This window comes from Bacillus rossius, chromosome 6 (assembly GCF_032445375.1).
Source record: "Bacillus rossius redtenbacheri isolate Brsri chromosome 6, Brsri_v3, whole genome shotgun sequence".
Classification (NCBI taxonomy): Eukaryota; Metazoa; Arthropoda; class Insecta; order Phasmatodea; family Bacillidae; genus Bacillus; species Bacillus rossius.
In genome coordinates this window covers 56130102-56150311 of record NC_086334.1, presented here as the reverse complement: position 1 = coordinate 56150311, position 20210 = coordinate 56130102, and the positions used below count along the sequence as shown (strand labels likewise).

The 20210-nt window shown below is 39.2% G+C and overlaps 1 protein-coding gene across 1 annotated transcript in view; it reads right to left on the bottom strand.

Annotated features, from left to right (window-relative positions):
• Nucleotides 1-20210, bottom strand: part of LOC134533549 (uncharacterized) — a 28356-nt gene that overhangs the window by 4681 nt on the left and 3465 nt on the right. The window contains exons 2-3 of the mRNA XM_063371085.1: nucleotides 4740-4822; nucleotides 853-909 (exon numbers count right to left, since the gene is read on the bottom strand). Of these exons, the coding sequence (XP_063227155.1) occupies nucleotides 853-909; nucleotides 4740-4821 (139 nt within the window). The 5' untranslated portion in view covers nucleotide 4822. The remainder of the gene's footprint in view (nucleotides 1-852; nucleotides 910-4739; nucleotides 4823-20210) is intronic.

Here is a 20210-nt window from a genome sequence, read left to right as displayed (position 1 = left end):
AACAGATTAAGGAATTTTTGGGGCCTGATACCGCTCTTTTGAAGGACGTTTTAAACAATTTCAAGGTCAAAACTCTCACATTTTGCATCTGAAACTTTTTTTGTAAAGGCGAGTTGTGAATTTAGGTAATTGAGGTATGAGAATTTTGTTAAAATTTAATTAGGTTAATTTTTTGCAAGCCTTTAGCCATTATTTAATTTGTGCTCCAGAACCAGTTAGCATAAACCTGCAGATTAGATTTTGAACGAACGACAATTTATATTTTTATTTATATTAGATATTTAACCCTTTATGGCAGTTTTTTTCCTGAGATTATGTTCGACGATTAAATGACCGAGTGAAAATAGTTGTGACTTGTTTAGATGTGTACAAATGTACACCCGTGTCTTACCCGGGATTCGAACCCACGACCCCTCGCAACGTAAGCCGTCGCGCATCTAACCGCGCCACGGCCCACTCGACCAGCGAGGTTCCTGCGGTACATTGTAGCCAAGATAACATCAGCAGGGGCATGTATTATGGGCGAAATAATCTGATCCCTCATTAAACTGCAATGATGCATGTCCGTGTAAGCGAGTTGTGTCTTCGTAACTGGCGGCTGTCTGCAAGAGAGGGTCATTGCCCTGCTTGGCTTGGCCAATCAGAACGTGTTTGCTACCGCGCAGAATCGCAGCGATTTGTGTGCCGACAGTGGGCACGAACCTGGGGTAAACTCAACAAATCGCGAGAAACAGACGATTCCGCACTATTTTAACACACAACTGACATAGGGATCTTTTCTCTAAATATGCATGCTCCTGAACATCAGGTGGGCGCTTATAGTAGTAGTTTGGTGAGCAGGCACTTGCTTACCTGCCGCTGCTAGTGCGGAGTTCAGCCTCTCAGCATATACGGGATCAGGGGACTCGTCTGAAATAGTGATTTAAATATATATATACATATGTTAATATCATGGCATATTATGTTCTTGATATTTACACATATTTTTTAAGAACTTTTCAAATATAACTCTACACATACAAATCATGTTATGCGCAGGTTTATTATGAAATCATAGGCCAAAATAAGCACAAAACTGTATTTCAACGGTTTAAAATATAATGATTGTTTTGAATGATGATACTAGCAAATGATTAAAACGTTCTAAATCTCTTTTTTTTAATGTTATCATGAATTCATTTTAAATTTCGCACCCCCAGAATAATACTGTCGTAACTCCCAAAAATGCCATTTTGAGGTAAGTGCGCAGCCTGACTCACCGTTTTGACACGCATAGAACAGTAAAACTGTCGTATCTCTAAGTACGAAGGACATCAGTCAATGAACAAAACCACAGTATAGATCTAATCGTTTTACAGTGGGTATAAACACAAAGACTGTCGTAACTCCAGTTACCACAGTTTTGCTGTTAAAAGAAAATATTTTTTAAAGTTTGGTACTGTGGTAACTCCAGTTACAACAGTTTTGTTGTTAAGAGAAAATATATTTTGAAGGTTGGTACTGTATGTTACAGCTGGTGACCGCCATTATTAACCGAAAGATGTTATATTAGATGGGATTCGCAGCCACATAAAATCCTTCCCTGTGATAGAAAGCCACTACTTACGTGCTCAAACAAGGCGATGCTATTTAGATGGGAGCCTATCGATTTCTCACATGTACCGACTGTATAAAGAAAAATGTGGCATATCAAATGAGGTATGTGCTAAGGAACATACGTATGCAAGATTGTTCAACAACGAATTTAATTTAGGTTTTTTTCACACCAAAAAAGGACCAGTGTGTACTTGGCGAGCAATACAATAACGCCAGTCTTGAGGAACGTGTGCAGCTCGAAGATAGATATCAAAACCACATTAAATGTAAATAATGTCATGTGAAATAAAAAGGGCTGATGTAGAAGTAGCACTCAAAAACAAGCAAATAAGAGTATGTGACTTTGATTTACAGTCAGTACTCCAGACACCTTGTGGGAATGTTTCTGTATTGTACTATAAGAGGAGACTAAATGTGTATAATTTCACAATATTTGACAATGCATCAAAGGATGGCTATTGTTACCTGTGGAATGAGGCATCTGGAAACAAAGGAGCAATAGAAATTGCATCGTGTGTGTATGAATATATATAAAGTGTACAGACTGTACAGACTTCATGTTCTACAGCGATAATTGTTGTGCTCAAAACAAAACAAATTCCTAGCTACAATGTATCTGTTCGCCACCCAGACACTACAGAAGGTAGAATCCATTACACACAAATATTTGAATGTAGGACACAAACAGAATGCTGGAGATTCGATGAATTCTTGTATCGAAAAACAAAAAAAGAGAGGCTTGAAAAGTGGTCTTGTTTATGTACCTTCACGGTGGACTGGGATTGTTCAGTGTTCCAAAAAGACAGGAAATCCTTATCATGTGAGGGAAATGAACTTTACCGACTTTCATGACTTTAAGACATTATCTGCAGAAATGGGAAGTAATTTCACTGTAGATGAACATGGAGATGTCATGAAATGGAATGACATTCGCGTACTAAAAGTCAAGAAAGATCACAAATATGTGCTGTTTTATAAGACAGATTTTGAAAGTGACGAATTCAAATCTATCCATATTAGGCGACGTCGAAGAGGTCGTCCGTTTTCTGAGGGTTTTTCACTCACTCCTGCCTACATAGTAAGGCCATGCATCTCTTCTGAAAAGAAGGACCTTTCATCATTATGTACTGATGGAATAATTCCGAATGTGTGTATCACGAGTTCTATCAGTACCTACCAACAACTACTGATCACTTGATCAGTCAAAGCGAAGCAACAATCCCAATGAGGATACATTCGAATGTGAAAGCGAGTAGCTAGTGTTTTTTGTTGTTGATGAAAACTCTTTACAAACAACTGCAATAATGTGTTGCATTGATGATACTTGTTTTTTAAGTGTAATTTGGGACAGTGTAATTAATGTTTGTTCTCTATAGTAACTACAGTATATTCAACCAACTTGAAGTATTTAAATAGTCACTGACAGTTAACTTGTTGTATCTACATTTTTTAATGTTCAAATTCGACTGCAGTTGTGTTGAATTAACTTTTATTATAAGTATTATAAGTGTAATTAAGAAAAATGTAACATTTAGTTTTTGTTGTCTTTACTAACCAGAATGTCAATAATCATTCATAATAAACATTGTTCTAATAATTTATTTGCACCTGACACCAACAGTTAAACTGTTGTAACTTCTTTCATTATTTTTTTAAAATATTTATATTCAATTTCAGATGTCTATTAGAAGGTATCTTCAAAGCATTGCAATAACAACACATGCCACAAAAATTACGAAAGGGAGGTAGCTGACCCTGATTTATCATGACACTTTCAAATTTTTAAACCCAATTTACTCAAAACATTGAATTCGTAGTTACGACAGTCTTATTCTGGGGGTGCGATTTATGTAAATAACTAAAAATATTGAGCTTAAAAGTTATTACTTTGTTTTTCAATGTTAAGACCAATTAGTCTCAGAGCGTCAGGACGTCAGGTTATACCAAAACCTTCTGAATTAAAAAAACAAAACATAATGAGTATAAAACCTCACCATCTTGGAATCATAAATACTGTTCCAAAACTTTTAATACAGCTTCTGTTTAACTTTTGTTTTTAATCAACAGGGACTATATTTGGGCACTGGCTGAAGTTAAAATTCGTCGACTTCTGTAGTTATTAGGATAGTTGTAGTTTCCCACGTACAAAAAATAAATATCCTTCCTGTGCTAATAAATTCTAGTCTTTTAATGAATGATTTAACTCTATTATAAGTAGGATCATGCATTTTTCGCGAAAAAATCTGATGGCTCATTAAAATGCAATAATGCCAATAATATATGCCCGCACTAGCGATTGTGTCCTTTATTGACGGCCGTCTGCAAGATAACAAGATAAGCCATTGTCCTATTTGGCCGGGCAATTCAGGGCGCATTTGTTCCCGCAGTGTATGGCTATGATTCGTGCGCTGATAGTAGACGTGTGCTTGCAATAAATACAGCCAACCAAGAAACACAGACAATGCTACAAAGTTTTAACACGCAGCTTGTCTGGAAATCTTTTCGCGAAAAGTACATGGCCCTCACAATAAGTAACACTGTATAAAATATTTGGAAAGTTTATAAGGCATGATGACCCCTTTTGCCAGAACTTTGGATACATAATTCAAAATGGAAACTGTAACAAAAAATATTATTTGTCGGGAATTAGTTCACCCTTAACCTCTCCTCCCACGCATATTGGTAGAGACTGGAAAAATCTGCGGGCTCATTTCGCGGTAGGATAAATTTCAAATACGTATACATGTAAGCTGCTTCACCTATTGGCTGAATGTTTATCTGGACGACTCCGGGCCAGTGAGGAACCCTCGAGCAAGGAAGCATCGAATCACAGGCAAACCAGTTGAGACGACCCACAAGTCAGCAGCCAATGAACTGGCGTTATTTGCCCGAGTGTACAGAAAACTGAAGGTCATCGATACCATGAACTTTTCCGGACCCCATTTATTGATCATCATGCATGACCAACATTGGTCATGGGTGTCATGCGATCCAGAGCGTGACATATTACACGTTCAGGATATCACTTCATGTATTGTGCAGGTGTTTTAAAATATTTGTAATAATTTTTAATTGGCCCAAATTGATTGTTAACCTGATCATAAATGCAGTTATATAAATATAAACACGTGATGATGTCTTACCTTCATTTGGTTTCGAATCCTCCGTTTCTAAAGTATCTTGAACGTCTAACAATTTCCACGTTTCCTGTGACTCTTTATCCATTCTAGAAATTGGAAATAAGATTTTTATTTGTGTGTGCACAACCATCCTAGTTCATCAGTAGTATAGAAAAGGGGCTACTGGGACACGGGTTTTGGGTGTGGTGCCGGGTGCCAACCGCCATTTTGGATTTTGACGTCACGGCGGCCATCTTGGATGACGACCTTTAAATTTTACCTTGACCTTCATAATTGCCCAAATTTTCCCAAATTTTCCCGAATTTTCCCAAAATTGCCAAAATTACTATTTTTTTTGGAAAAAATCCCGCCGAAAATTCTCAAAAAATTCCACAATTCAAAAATTAGGATTTCGAAAAAAAAACTCAAAATACTTTTTGCCTTAGAAAGAACACAATGTCCTAAAAATGACTTAAGGATCCATGTCTAAAACCTCCGATAAGCCATTTTTAGGAATAAGGATACCATGACCGCATCTTGGATTATGACGTCACCATTCCAATTTCCGTTACGGTTGCCATCTTGAAAAAAACGTAATTTCTATGTTAGAAAATCGAGAAAAAATTTTAAATTTATAAAACAAATAAATAATCGATTTTAATAATAAAAAGTTTAAAAAAAATTATTTAAAAAAATTAAATGTACGCTTACGCCATGGAGCTTGGAGTCCTCGGTTCGAACCCGACGAGGTCAAAAATTAAAACATGACGTCAGGTCCTTCCTCCACGGAAGCCGCTGGCGGAGTGACCTCCCACCACTTATTTCAAGGTATATATATCGTCAGCAAGTATGACGTCATGTCCAACATCTTGAAAATCTATATTTATTATACGATTAATATGAAAAAAGTTTTAAAATTTATAAAAATAAAAAAATAAATTTTTAATGAAAAATCTTTTTAAAAACAGTTGCATGTTTCGTTACGACCGCCATCTTGAAAATCCGTAATTTTAATGCTAGAAATTTCAAAAAATATTCCAAAAAATATTTTTAAAAATGTTTAGTTACGTAATCAATTTGCTCTACGGTTCGATTCCCGGCGAGAGTAAACCAGAAATTTATTAATATATTAAAAAATTCTCAATAAAATGTAATAAAAACGTCTTACGACACACCTGACATTTTGAATTATGACACCACTTGTATCAAAGATCGTTAAAGGCGTAATCTTGAAAATTTTTATTTTTATCCGATTTTAATTATAAATGTTCAAAATTCACCAAAAAAATCACGTATTAATTTATTGATTGATTAGGTTGATTCCCGTCCTTGGTTCAAAAATGGTAAGAGAAAACAATAAAAATTAAAACGACTGATCCTACCTCCACGGAAGTCGCCTAGACTGACCTCTCACCACCAATAACAAGGAATACCTATATCGTCAGCTGGTATGACGTCATGTCCGCCATCTTGCCTTTGTCTGCTGGAGACCACCATCTTGTTTTCATCTGCTAGAGTGTGCTGATGCAATGTTAGTATGATTTTCTGTTCACCATACCTTTGACCTCGACTGTTGTCATAGAACTTTGACCTTTACCTTTAACTTTGACCTTGACCTGGAATTTTGACCTTGACCTTGAAATTTGACATTGACCTTGAAATTTGACATTGACCTTGAAATTTGACATTGACCTTGAAATTTGACATTGACTTGAAATTTGACCTTAACTTTGAAATTTGACTGTGGCTTTGACGACCATCATGAATCCGACATTGTGTGTTCCGTAGGGGAAGGGGGCAAGATGGGGATGCTAAAAAGAAATTGCCTTAAAAAATAATGGTTGTTGCTAATATGGCAACAAATATTTCTACAGGTGCACAAAATGTCAGGCTATCAATGTAAACTAAAATGATAGTTACAGATTACCCACTGAAAACAATGGCAAAATATTTACGATCTCAAGATAACACCCCATCTTGCTCCATGTATGGGGCAAGATGGGGCATAACTTGGGGCGAGATGGGGTGCCATTATTTACACATGTCACATACATAAGCAGTATCTTCGTCCTCATCGTCTTCTCCAACACATGCACAGTGAGCCCACCCTTAACATTCTATATATATACACTTAACCCACGCTTCCGTTGATTCCGAAAACAAATGACCACAAAAAAATACACTTAGCAGTAGTATAGGTTAGCCGGAACTGGCACAGGCTTTCGCAGGAGGTGCCAGAGGTGCCGACCGCCATCTTGGATTGTGACGTCACGGCGGCCATCTTGGATGGTTGTGACCTTGACCTTTGACCTTGACCTTGAATTTGATCCTCAAAATGTGTCAAAATCCGCCAAAATTGGGCAAAATTTGCCCAAAATTCCTCAAAAATCGTCAAAATTTCAATTTCTGTGGAAAAAAATTCCGCCAAAAATCTCAAAAAATTCCACAATTCAAAAATTCCCGTTTTCGAGGGAAAAATTCCCGTTTCGAGGGAAAATTTCCCGTTTTTAGTCCTTAAAAATCCCAGCGGCTAGAAATGTCCATATGTAGGCTTAAGCATCCATGTCTACAGCCTACGATAAGCCTCTGACGTCATCATGGATTATGACGTCACCGTTGTAATTTCCGTTACGGCCGCCATCTTTAACTTTTTTATTTATTATCCGATTTTAATGAAATTTTTTTTTTAAATTATAAAAATTTTCATTTAATAAAATTTCAATAAAATTTTTTTAAAAATCATACATTAACGACACGGAGCTCGGAGTCCTCGGTTCAAACCCGACGAGTGCAAAAAAAAATAAAAATGGCGACCGATCCTTCCCCCCGCGGTGGCTGCAGGCATACTGACTCCCACCACTTTTTTTCAAAGCATATATATCGTCAGGTAGTATGACGTCATGTCCGCCATATTGTCCTCGTCTGCTGGAAGCCATCATCAGTGTATCGTCGGCGAGAGTGCGCTGACGCCATGTTAGTTTAATTCTTATCCGCTAGAGTGCAGTAATCATTTATTATTGCTGTGACACCCGACATCTTGTCATTTGGCCGCCATCTTGAAAATCCGTAATTATTTAGCTAGAAATTCGGGAAAAATTCCAAAATTCATTAAATAAATTTGTAATCTATATACTGATTGATTAGGTCGACTAAGGTCCTTGGTACGATCTAGGACGATGCAAAAAAAAGGAAATATAACATCAATTTAACATAATAGTAACAGGTTCGAAAATAAAAACACTGCAAGTTCTTTTACAAACATAATATTTATTACATAATTTCTATTTTACTACAGGATCACCTGCGAAGGTTAGCAATCTTACAAACATTTAGGTCCGCATAGGCGTGAAATGACTAATTCTTAGCTCCAATCGGTTTATACAAGACAGAGTCCAGCCAGATCCTTTACAGACATAGTCCTCCTCTTCTTGACAGAGTTTCTGGATACCTTGTTTAACAGTTTGCTTGATATCGTTAGAACTGTAAATTACTGCAGCCGATGTCTTGAATGCACACTTCTTCACTTTGTCATCGAACGGATAAGGCTTTCCATATATACAGTCCAACCACAAGTTATATTTCAAAGGTCCGTTTGTTGCTACGTCATCAGTAAGCTGATTGATTATGTCCTGTCTGATATCATCAAGAAAATTACAAATGTCCTTTGACTCACTTAACGTACTTGGATAATAGTAGTCTTTCAATGTTCCACGAAATGCAGACTGCGCCAAGTAGAAGCCATTATCGTTCACTTGTAATGCTCCGATCACAGTCTTATGTTTATTTTCATGTTCAGATGCCACAGCAATCGGTTGCTGCACATCAGTTTTTTTACTTGTACGCTCACGAGTCACCAATCTAAACTCAGGAGTCGTAATTGCTGCAGGTAGTTCAGCAGTAGGCGCACTGACTTCACCTTTACAGTTTATCGAATGTTGGCGCAAATTATCAATTCGAGTAAACCATTTATGACACTCGTCACAGCGAAACTTCATGCGAGAAGGATTCTTCGTACATTTACTCCTCTCATGTCTCCGTACATCATGTGCAAATGCAAACGTCATGTCGCAGTAGCCACAAGGATGCCTAGTTGAAGACAAACCCGAACCAGATGTCGCTGTTACTGCAACTGAATCATTTCCAGGCATACTCTTATGCACATCAATGCATCGTTGTTGTATAGAAACCTTTACTTTCTGCCGCACTGCAGGTCCTTTACATGTCTCCAAGTGATGCTTCAAATTAGCATTTCTTGTAAATTGCTTGCGACACTTAATACAACCAAACATTTTACGATAAGGGTTCTTGGCACATTCTCTCTTCTCGTGTCGACGAGCATTGCTGATGTTTGAGAAAATCTTGTCACAGTAACGACATCGATGTTCGTTAGTTGACGATTCGCCATCCATTGAAGTCTCCATCGAGGGCGAAACAGCGTTCGTCGAGGTTTCCTGTACAGTCAGCACTACCGGCATTAAAGTCTCTTCTGCTGGTGGTATCACATCTGTTGAAATCCCCTCCAATGTTGACGTCATCGTTACCAACGGGATCTGCTCCTTCTCCGTCGTAGCTGTCGATAAGGTTCCCGTAGTCGATGGTACAACCTCCGAGTTCAACGTTAAAGACGGTAAAGATGCCATCGAGTTCGCAAGAACAGGTAATTACGCGATTTATGCACCAGATTAAACAATCTAGGTGATCCTTACACCGCCCGTCGTCAGAAACAAACTGAGCGTCCTGCTGTCTAGGACTCGCTTATATACATGCACCGGATGGAATAATACGCTAGTCAAATCAAGAACAATTTATTATAATACTAGAGTCAAAACAACATTAAAAAAATAGAAGCACCATCAAAAAAAAGGAAGCACACTTGGAAGCACCGACAACGAAAAGGCAGCACATTTGGAAGCACCGACAACGAAAAAGGCAGCACCATCATCGAAAAGGTCGCACATTTGTCATTGGCTCCAATATTCATTGGCTCCAATATTCATTGGCTCCAATATTCATTGGTTCCATCAGTCTATTGATTCTATCAGTCTAGTGACTCCAACAGTCATTGACACCAACTGCCTTTTTCTTCATCAGCTCCAATGATATTTGGCTAGAATGCTACGAGTCTAAGAGACCATGAGACTACAATTCTACGAGTGTACAAGACTCCTCCAACTACCTTCAAGTGTATAAAGCTCCAAATGCTCCAACAGCTCCAACACGCAATGTACGCGCAATACATGCAATTTACACGCAATAAATGTAATGATTACACAGTACACACACACACAGGAAACGGAACGTACACACAGTACACACACAGGAAACGGAACGTACACACAGTACACACACAGGAAATGGAACGTACACACACAGTACACACAGGGAACGGAACGTACACACAGTACACACAGGAAACGGAACGTACACACAGTACACACAGGGAACGGAACGTACACACAGTACACACAGGAAACGGAACGTACACACAGTACACACAGGAAACGGAACGTACACACAGTACACACAGGAAACGGAACGAACACGTAATATTCACGCAATTGACACACAGTACACGCAGAGTACACGCAATTTACGCAAAGTACACCCAATGTACGCAATGTACGCAATATATATGTAATGTACACACAATGACTACGCTTCGTTCGCGCAGGACAAGCATTTAATGAAAACGAAGCACGTTTGGACGGAAATTCTATAAAACGAAAGCTCATTTAACGAAAAGGAGGCGCATTCTCTCGTTCATTCAACTTGGTAGGATACGATCTTCAATGATAAGTTAGGATATAATCTCTCCAACAGTCTATGAATCCAACAGTTTATATTTCCATTAGCCATCGACTCCAACAGTCATTGACTCCAACAGTCATTGGCTCCAACAGTCATTGCCTCCAACAGACATTGTCTCCAACGGCCTTTTGGTTCATCAGCTCCAATGATATTTGGTTAGAATGCTACGACTCTAAGAGACTATGAAACTACAATTCTACGAGTGTACAAGACTCCTCCAACTACCTTCAAGCGTACAAAGCTCCAACTACTTCAGCAGCATTATGTTATAATAGTACAAGGCTACTTGACTACGAAGCTACAAGTCTACATGACTCCAATTGCGGCATCTGTCTTCGTCTGAATTTTCTCTTTGACTCCAACTCCGCCCGCCAGCATCTCTTCGATCTGCACCTCGATTATGTTATAATAGTACAAGGCTACTTGACTACGAAGCTACAAGTCTACATGGCTCCAATTACGGCATCTGTCTTCGGCTGAATTTTCTCTTTGGCTCCAACTGCTACAGCAGCATTATGTTATAATAGTACAAGACTACTTGACTACGAAGCTACACATCTACAAGGCTCCAATTATCACATCTGTCTTCGTCAGCATTTTCTCTTTTGCTCCCACTGCTCCAACAGCATTATGTTATATGATTCCATGGATACTTTGTTACATAGCTACAGGTCTACGAGGTTCCAATGCATCATGCTTACGAAGCTTCCAGAACACAGGGTTACGAGACTGCGAGGCTACAGGACTACGAAGCTTCCAGGACACGAGGCTACAGGGCTACGAGACTACATGACTCTAACTGATTACAATAGCACCACTCAGTGGTGAGAGTTAGGTTATCTCATGCAAAAGTACTTTATGCATGTAGTTCTGCTTTTCAACAACAGATGTCGCCACATGTTGCTTGCAGGTAAATAATATTTAGTTCTTTTATGCGGGATGCGGGATGCTCACTAACGATCGCAAAAGAAGGATGGCTTCGCTAGACTCCAAGGAAAAGGAAGTTCGTCTTACATGTTGGTGCTCCACAGATGTCTCATGGCGTAATATTAATTTGACTGAGTAATGATATTTGTCAATTCCACCTGATAAAAATATTGCAAGTTTTGATTTAGTAGCAGAAATTATCGAATTAAATGTAACTCCAATTAAAATGACATGTCTCAATAGACAAAAAAAAATCCATGCAGAGAGTGGTTCCTCAGAATAGTCAGAAACACTTGAAGAAACCACAGGAATGATTGCAAGAACACGGGAAAAACCATCAAATTATTGACATTAATAATCAGGAGCACACGGAGAAAACCATCATAATATTGGCAAGAATAATCAGGAGCACACGGAGAAAACCATCATAATATTGACCAGATTAATCAGAAGTACTCGGAGAAAACCACCACATGTTTTCCTTGATATCATAAAATTACAGGAAAAAAAAATATTTAAAAAAAAATAAAAAAAAATTAATAAAAAAATTAAAAAAAATAAAAAAATGCATAAATTTCTGGCTTGTACAAGAACTCTATCTTTGCTCAACAATGATAAGTTTACAAGCTAGCAGAAACTGTTTATGCATTTTTTTTATTTTTTTTATTTTTTTATTAATTTATTTTTATTTTTTTTAAATATTTTTTTTTCCTGTAATTTTATGATATCAAGGAAAACATGTGGTGGTTTTCTCCGAGTACTTCTGATTAATCTGGTCAATATTATGATGGTTTTCTCCGTGTGCTCCTGATTATTCTTGCCAATATTATGATGGTTTTCTCCGTGTGCTCCTGATTATTAATGTCAATAATTTGATGGTTTTTCCCGTGTTCTTGCAATCATTCCTGTGGTTTCTTCAAGTGTTTCTGACTATTCTGAGGAACCACTCTCTGCATGGATTTTTTTTTGTCTATTGAGACATGTCATTTTAATTGGAGTTACATTTAATTCGATAATTTCTGCTACTAAATCAAAACTTGCAATATTTTTATCAGGTGGAATTGACAAATATCATTACTCAGTCAAATTAATATTACGCCATGAGACATCTGTGGAGCACCAACATGTAAGACGAACTTCCTTTTCCTTGGAGTCTAGCGAAGCCATCCTTCTTTTGCGATCGTTAGTGAGCATCCCGCATCCCGCATAAAAGAACTAAATATTATTTACCTGCAAGCAACATGTGGCGACATCTGTTGTTGAAAAGCAGAACTACATGCATAAAGTACTTTTGCATGAGATAACCTAACTCTCACCACTGAGTGGTGCTATTGTAATCAGTTAGAGTCATGTAGTCTCGTAGCCCTGTAGCCTCGTGTCCTGGAAGCTTCGTAGTCCTGTAGCCTCGCAGTCTCGTAACCCTGTGTTCTGGAAGCTTCGTAAGCATGATGCATTGGAACCTCGTAGACCTGTAGCTATGTAACAAAGTATCCATGGAATCATATAACATAATGCTGTTGGAGCAGTGGGAGCAAAAGAGAAAATGCTGACGAAGACAGATGTGATAATTGGAGCCTTGTAGATGTGTAGCTTCGTAGTCAAGTAGTCTTGTACTATTATAACATAATGCTGCTGTAGCAGTTGGAGCCAAAGAGAAAATTCAGCCGAAGACAGATGCCGTAATTGGAGCCATGTAGACTTGTAGCTTCGTAGTCAAGTAGCCTTGTACTATTATAACATAATCGAGGTGCAGATCGAAGAGATGCTGGCGGGCGGAGTTGGAGTCAAAGAGAAAATTCAGACGAAGACAGATGCCGCAATTGGAGTCATGTAGACTTGTAGCTTCGTAGTCAAGTAGCCTTGTACTATTATAACATAATGCTGCTGAAGTAGTTGGAGCTTTGTACGCTTGAAGGTAGTTGGAGGAGTCTTGTACACTCGTAGAATTGTAGTTTCATAGTCTCTTAGAGTCGTAGCATTCTAACCAAATATCATTGGAGCTGATGAACCAAAAGGCCGTTGGAGACAATGTCTGTTGGAGGCAATGACTGTTGGAGCCAATGACTGTTGGAGTCAATGACTGTTGGAGTCGATGGCTAATGGAAATATAAACTGTTGGATTCATAGACTGTTGGAGAGATTATATCCTAACTTATCATTGAAGATCGTATCCTACCAAGTTGAATGAACGAGAGAATGCGCCTCCTTTTCGTTAAATGAGCTTTCGTTTTATAGAATTTCCGTCCAAACGTGCTTCGTTTTCATTAAATGCTTGTCCTGCGCGAACGAAGCGTAGTCATTGTGTGTACATTACATATATATTGCGTACATTGCGTACATTGGGTGTACTTTGCGTAAATTGCGTGTACTCTGCGTGTACTGTGTGTCAATTGCGTGAATATTACGTGTTCGTTCCGTTTCCTGTGTGTACTGTGTGTACGTTCCGTTTCCTGTGTGTACTGTGTGTACGTTCCGTTTCCTGTGTGTACTGTGTGTACGTTCCGTTCCCTGTGTGTACTGTGTGTACGTTCCGTTTCCTGTGTGTACTGTGTGTACGTTCCGTTCCCTGTGTGTACTGTGTGTGTACGTTCCATTTCCTGTGTGTGTACTGTGTGTACGTTCCGTTTCCTGTGTGTGTACTGTGTGTACGTTCCGTTTCCTGTGTGTGTGTGTACTGTGTAATCATTACATTTATTGCGTGTAAATTGCATGTATTGCGCGTACATTGCGTGTTGGAGCTGTTGGAGCATTTGGAGCTTTATACACTTGAAGGTAGTTGGAGGAGTCTTGTACACTCGTAGAATTGTAGTCTCATGGTCTCTTAGACTCGTAGCATTCTAGCCAAATATCATTGGAGCTGATGAAGAAAAAGGCAGTTGGTGTCAATGACTGTTGGAGTCACTAGACTGATAGAATCAATAGACTGATGGAACCAATGAATATTGGAGCCAATGAATATTGGAGCCAATGAATATTGGAGCCAATGACAAATGTGCGACCTTTTCGATGATGGTGCTGCCTTTTTCGTTGTCGGTGCTTCCAAATGTGCTGCCTTTTCGTTGTCGGTGCTTCCAAGTGTGCTTCCTTTTTTTTGATGGTGCTTCTATTTTTTTAATGTTGTTTTGACTCTAGTATTATAATAAATTGTTCTTGATTTGACTAGCGTATTATTCCATCCGGTGCATGTATATAAGCGAGTCCTAGACAGCAGGACGCTCAGTTTGTTTCTGACGACGGGCGGTGTAAGGATCACCTAGATTGTTTAATCTGGTGCATAAATCGCGTAATTACCTGTTCTTGCGAACTCGATGGCATCTTTACCGTCTTTAACGTTGAACTCGGAGGTTGTACCATCGACTACGGGAACCTTATCGACAGCTACGACGGAGAAGGAGCAGATCCCGTTGGTAACGATGACGTCAACATTGGAGGGGATTTCAACAGATGTGATACCACCAGCAGAAGAGACTTTAATGCCGGTAGTGCTGACTGTACAGGAAACCTCGACGAACGCTGTTTCGCCCTCGATGGAGACTTCAATGGATGGCGAATCGTCAACTAACGAACATCGATGTCGTTACTGTGACAAGATTTTCTCAAACATCAGCAATGCTCGTCGACACGAGAAGAGAGAATGTGCCAAGAACCCTTATCGTAAAATGTTTGGTTGTATTAAGTGTCGCAAGCAATTTACAAGAAATGCTAATTTGAAGCATCACTTGGAGACATGTAAAGGACCTGCAGTGCGGCAGAAAGTAAAGGTTTCTATACAACAACGATGCATTGATGTGCATAAGAGTATGCCTGGAAATGATTCAGTTGCAGTAACAGCGACATCTGGTTCGGGTTTGTCTTCAACTAGGCATCCTTGTGGCTACTGCGACATGACGTTTGCATTTGCACATGATGTACGGAGACATGAGAGGAGTAAATGTACGAAGAATCCTTCTCGCATGAAGTTTCGCTGTGACGAGTGTCATAAATGGTTTACTCGAATTGATAATTTGCGCCAACATTCGATAAACTGTAAAGGTGAAGTCAGTGCGCCTACTGCTGAACTACCTGCAGCAATTACGACTCCTGAGTTTAGATTGGTGACTCGTGAGCGTACAAGTAAAAAAACTGATGTGCAGCAACCGATTGCTGTGGCATCTGAACATGAAAATAAACATAAGACTGTGATCGGAGCATTACAAGTGAACGATAATGGCTTCTACTTGGCGCAGTCTGCATTTCGTGGAACATTGAAAGACTACTATTATCCAAGTACGTTAAGTGAGTCAAAGGACATTTGTAATTTTCTTGATGATATCAGACAGGACATAATCAATCAGCTTACTGATGACGTAGCAACAAACGGACCTTTGAAATATAACTTGTGGTTGGACTGTATATATGGAAAGCCTTATCCGTTCGATGACAAAGTGAAGAAGTGTGCATTCAAGACATCGGCTGCAGTAATTTACAGTTCTAACGATATCAAGCAAACTGTTAAACAAGGTATCCAGAAACTCTGTCAAGAAGAGGAGGACTATGTCTGTAAAGGATCTGGCTGGACTCTGTCTTGTATAAACCGATTGGAGCTAAGAATTAGTCATTTCACGCCTATGCGGACCTAAATGTTTGTAAGATTGCTAACCTTCGCAGGTGATCCTGTAGTAAAATAGAAATTATGTAATAAATATTATGTTTGTAAAAGAACTTGCAGTGTTTTTATTTTCGAACCTGTTACTATTATGTTAAATTGATGTTATATTTCCTTTTTTTTGCATCGTCCTAGATCGTACCAAGGACCTTAGTCGACCTAATCAATCAGTATATAGATTACAAATTTATTTAATGAATTTTGGAATTTTTCCCGAATTTCTAGCTAAATAATTACGGATTTTCAAGATGGCGGCCAAATGACAAGATGTCGGGTGTCACAGCAATAATAAATGATTACTGCACTCTAGCGGATAAGAATTAAACTAACATGGCGTCAGCGCACTCTCGCCGACGATACACTGATGATGGCTTCCAGCAGACGAGGACAAGATGGCGGACATGACGTCATACTACCTGACGATATATATGCTTTGAAAAAAAGTGGTGGGAGTCAGTATGCCTGCAGCCACCGCGGGGGGAAGGATCGGTCGCCATTTTTATTTTTTTTGCACTCGTCGGGTTTGAACCGAGGACTCCGAGCTCCGTGTCGTTAATGTATGATTTTTAAAAAAAATTTATTGAAATTTTATTAAATGAATATTTTTATAAAAAAAAAAAATTTCATTAAAATCGGATAATAAATAAAAAAGTTAAAGATGGCGGCCGTAACGGAAATTACAACGGTGACGTCATAATCCATGATGACGTCAGAGGCTTATCGTAGGCTGTAGACATGGATGCTTAAGCCTACATATGGACATTTCTAGCCGCTGGGATTTTTAAGGACTAAAAACGGGAAATTTTCCCTCGAAACGGGAATTTTTCCCTCGAAAACGGGAATTTTTGAATTGTGGAATTTTTTGAGATTTTTTGGCGGAATTTTTTTCCACAGAAATTGAAATTTTGACGATTTTTGAGGAATTTTGGGCAAATTTTGCCCAATTTTGGCGGATTTTGACACATTTTGAGGATCAAATTCAAGGTCAAGGTCAAAGGTCAAGGTCACAACCATCCAAGATGGCCGCCGTGACGTCACAATCCAAGATGGCGGTCGGCACCTCTGGCACCTCCTGCGAAAGCCTGTGCCAGTTCCGGCTAACCTATACTACTCTTAGCCTCATCAGTTTCTTTCACTTCAGAACCTTTGTCCTTTTTCTGTTTGATGGTGGGCCTACTCTTCTTTGTTGTCATCATTCTGTGCTCTAGGTTCAGCTCCAAATGCTTCAACAGCTCCAAAGCTCTAAATGCTCCAACAGCTCCAAAGCTCCAAATGCTTCAACAGCTCCAAAGCTCCAAATGCTCCAACAACTCCAAATCTCCAACAGCTCCAACAGCTCTAAAGATCCAACAGCTTATTAAAAAATTACAAAATTGCTTCTGTCAGCTTGTGAATTTCTCATTTGTTGAACAAGGATAGAGTTCTAGCACAAGCCAGAATTTTTTGTAATTTTTTTTTAATTTTTTGTTTTATTTTTATTATTATTATTTCTGTGATTTTTCTGATATCGAAGAAAATGTGTGACGGTTTTCTCCGTGTGCTCCCGATTATTCTTGTCAATATTATGATGGTTTTCTTCGTGTGCTCCCGATTATTCTTGTGGTTTCTCCAAGTTCTTCTGGTTGTGAGTCATGTCATTTTATTCATAGTTAAATTTATGCTACTAAATCATCACTTGTAATATTTTTATCAGGTGGAATTGAAACAAAAAAACAGGAAGGATGAACTTCCTTCTCCTTGGTGCTTAGCGAAGCCATCCTTCTTTTGCGATTGTAAGTGAGCATCCTGCATCCCACATAAAATAACTAAATAATATTAACCTGTAAGTTGCATGTGGTGTCATCAGTTGACAAGAATCGACACTTCTTACAATAGGTTATTTTGCATGGGATAAATTAACTCTCACCACTGAATGGTGCTATTGTAGTCAGTAAGAGCTATGTAGTCTCTTAGCCACGTAACCTTGTGCCCTAGATGCCTCGTAGTCCTGTAGCCACGCAATCACGTAACCTTGTGTTCTGGAAGCTTCGCAGTCCTGTAGCCTCGCAGTCTCGTAACTTGTAGACGCGTAATCGCGTAGGTTCGTAACCTCATGACTCGTAGTCGCGTAACCTTTTAGACTCGTAGTCTCGTAACCTTATGAGTCGTAGTCGCGTAGTCTTGATGCCTTGGAGCCTCGTAGACTTGTAGCTACGTAACAAAGTAGCCTTGTATCCTTATAACATAATGCTGCTGGAGTAGTTGGAGTCAAAGAGAAAATTCTAATGAAGACAGATGCAGCAATTTGAGCCATTTAGACTTGTAGCTGCGTAGTCAAGTACTCATGTAGACGTGCAGTCCTGTAGTCTCGTATCTTCGTAGACTCCTAGTCTTGTAGTCAAATAGCGCTGGGTCTAAGACTATTTGGAGTCAAATACTTTTGACGTCATTGATAGATGGAGCCAAAGACTGTTGAATCAAATGACTGATGGAGCAAAACGACTGTTGGATTCATAGACTAATGGAGCCAATGACTATTGGAGCCAATGACTTTTGGATCAAAAAGTTTTGGTTTCATAGACTGTTGGAGACATTATATCCTAAATTAACATTGGCGATCGCATCATATCGATTTGAATGTACGTGAGAATGCACCTCCTTTTCCTTAAATGCGCATCCGTTTTGTACAATTTCCGCCTAAATGTGCTTCCTTTTCATTAAATGATTGACCTATGTAAACATTGCGTAGTCATTGCGTGTACACTGCGTAAATTACGTGAACATTGCGTGTTCCTTCCGTTTACGGTGTGTACTGTGTGTTCATTCCGTGTATTGCGCGTACATTTCGTGTCAATTGCGTGAACATTACGTGTTGGAGCTTTGGAGCTTTGGAGCTGTTGGAGCTTTGGAGCTTTATAGCTGTTGGAGCATTTGGCGCTTTGGAGCTGTTGAAGCATTTGGAGCTTTAGAGCTGTTTAAGCCTTTGGAGCTTTAGAGCTGTTGGAGCATTTAGAGCTTTGGAGCTGTTGGAGCATTTTAGCTTTGGAGCTGATGGAGCCTTGGAGCTATTGGAACTGTTGAAGATTTGGAGCTGTTCGAGCATTTGGAGCTTTGGAGCTGTTGAAGCATTTGAAGCTTTGGAGCATTTAGAGCTTTGGAGCTGTTGGAGCATTTGGAACTTTGGAGCTGTTGGAGCATTGGGAGCTTTGAAGCTGTTGAGGCATTTGGAGCTTTGGAACTGTTGGAGAATTATGAGCTTTGGAGCATTTGGAGCTTTGTAGCTGATGGAGCTTTCGAGTCGTTGGAGCATTTGGAGCTTTTGGAGCTTTGGAGCTTTATAGATATTGGAGATTTGGAGCTGTTGGAGAATTTGGAGCTTTGGAACTGTTGGAGCTTTGGAGAATTTGGAGCTTTGGAGAATTTGGAGCTTTGAAGCTGTTGACGCATTTGGAGCTTTGGAGCTGTTGGAGCATTTAGAGCTTTGGAGAATTTGGAGCATTTGGTGCTTTGGAGCTGATGGAGCTTTGGAGCTTTTTGAGCATTGGGAACTTTAGAGCTGTTGGAGCATTTGGAGCTGTTGGAGCTTTAGAGCTGTTGGAGAATTTGGAGCTTTGGAGCTGTTGTAGCTTTGGAGCTGTTGGAGCTGTTCGAACTGTTGGATCTATGGAGCTGTTGGAGCTTTGGAGCTATGGAGCTGTTGGAGCTATGGAACTGTTGTAGCATTTGGAGCCAAAGACATTTTTATTTTTCTTGGCGGTATCAGGCAGAATATTATAAATCAGCTTACTGATGATGTAGCAACAAACGTTCCTTTAAAGTATAACATGTGGCTGGACTCTATTTATGGAAAGTCATATATGCTCGATGACAAAGTGCAGAAGTGTGCATTCAAGACATCGGCTGCAGTAATTTACGGATCTGACGTCGTGAAGCAGACTGTTAAACATGGTGTCCAGAAACTCTGTCAAGAAGAGGGACTATGTCAGTAAACATTCTGGCTAAACTCTGTCTAGTATAAACCGATTGGAGCTAAGAATGAGTCATTTCACGGGTATGTAGACCTAAATGTTTATAAGATTGCTAACCTTCGCAGGTGTTTCTGTAGTAGAATAGAAGATATATGTAATAAAATGTAT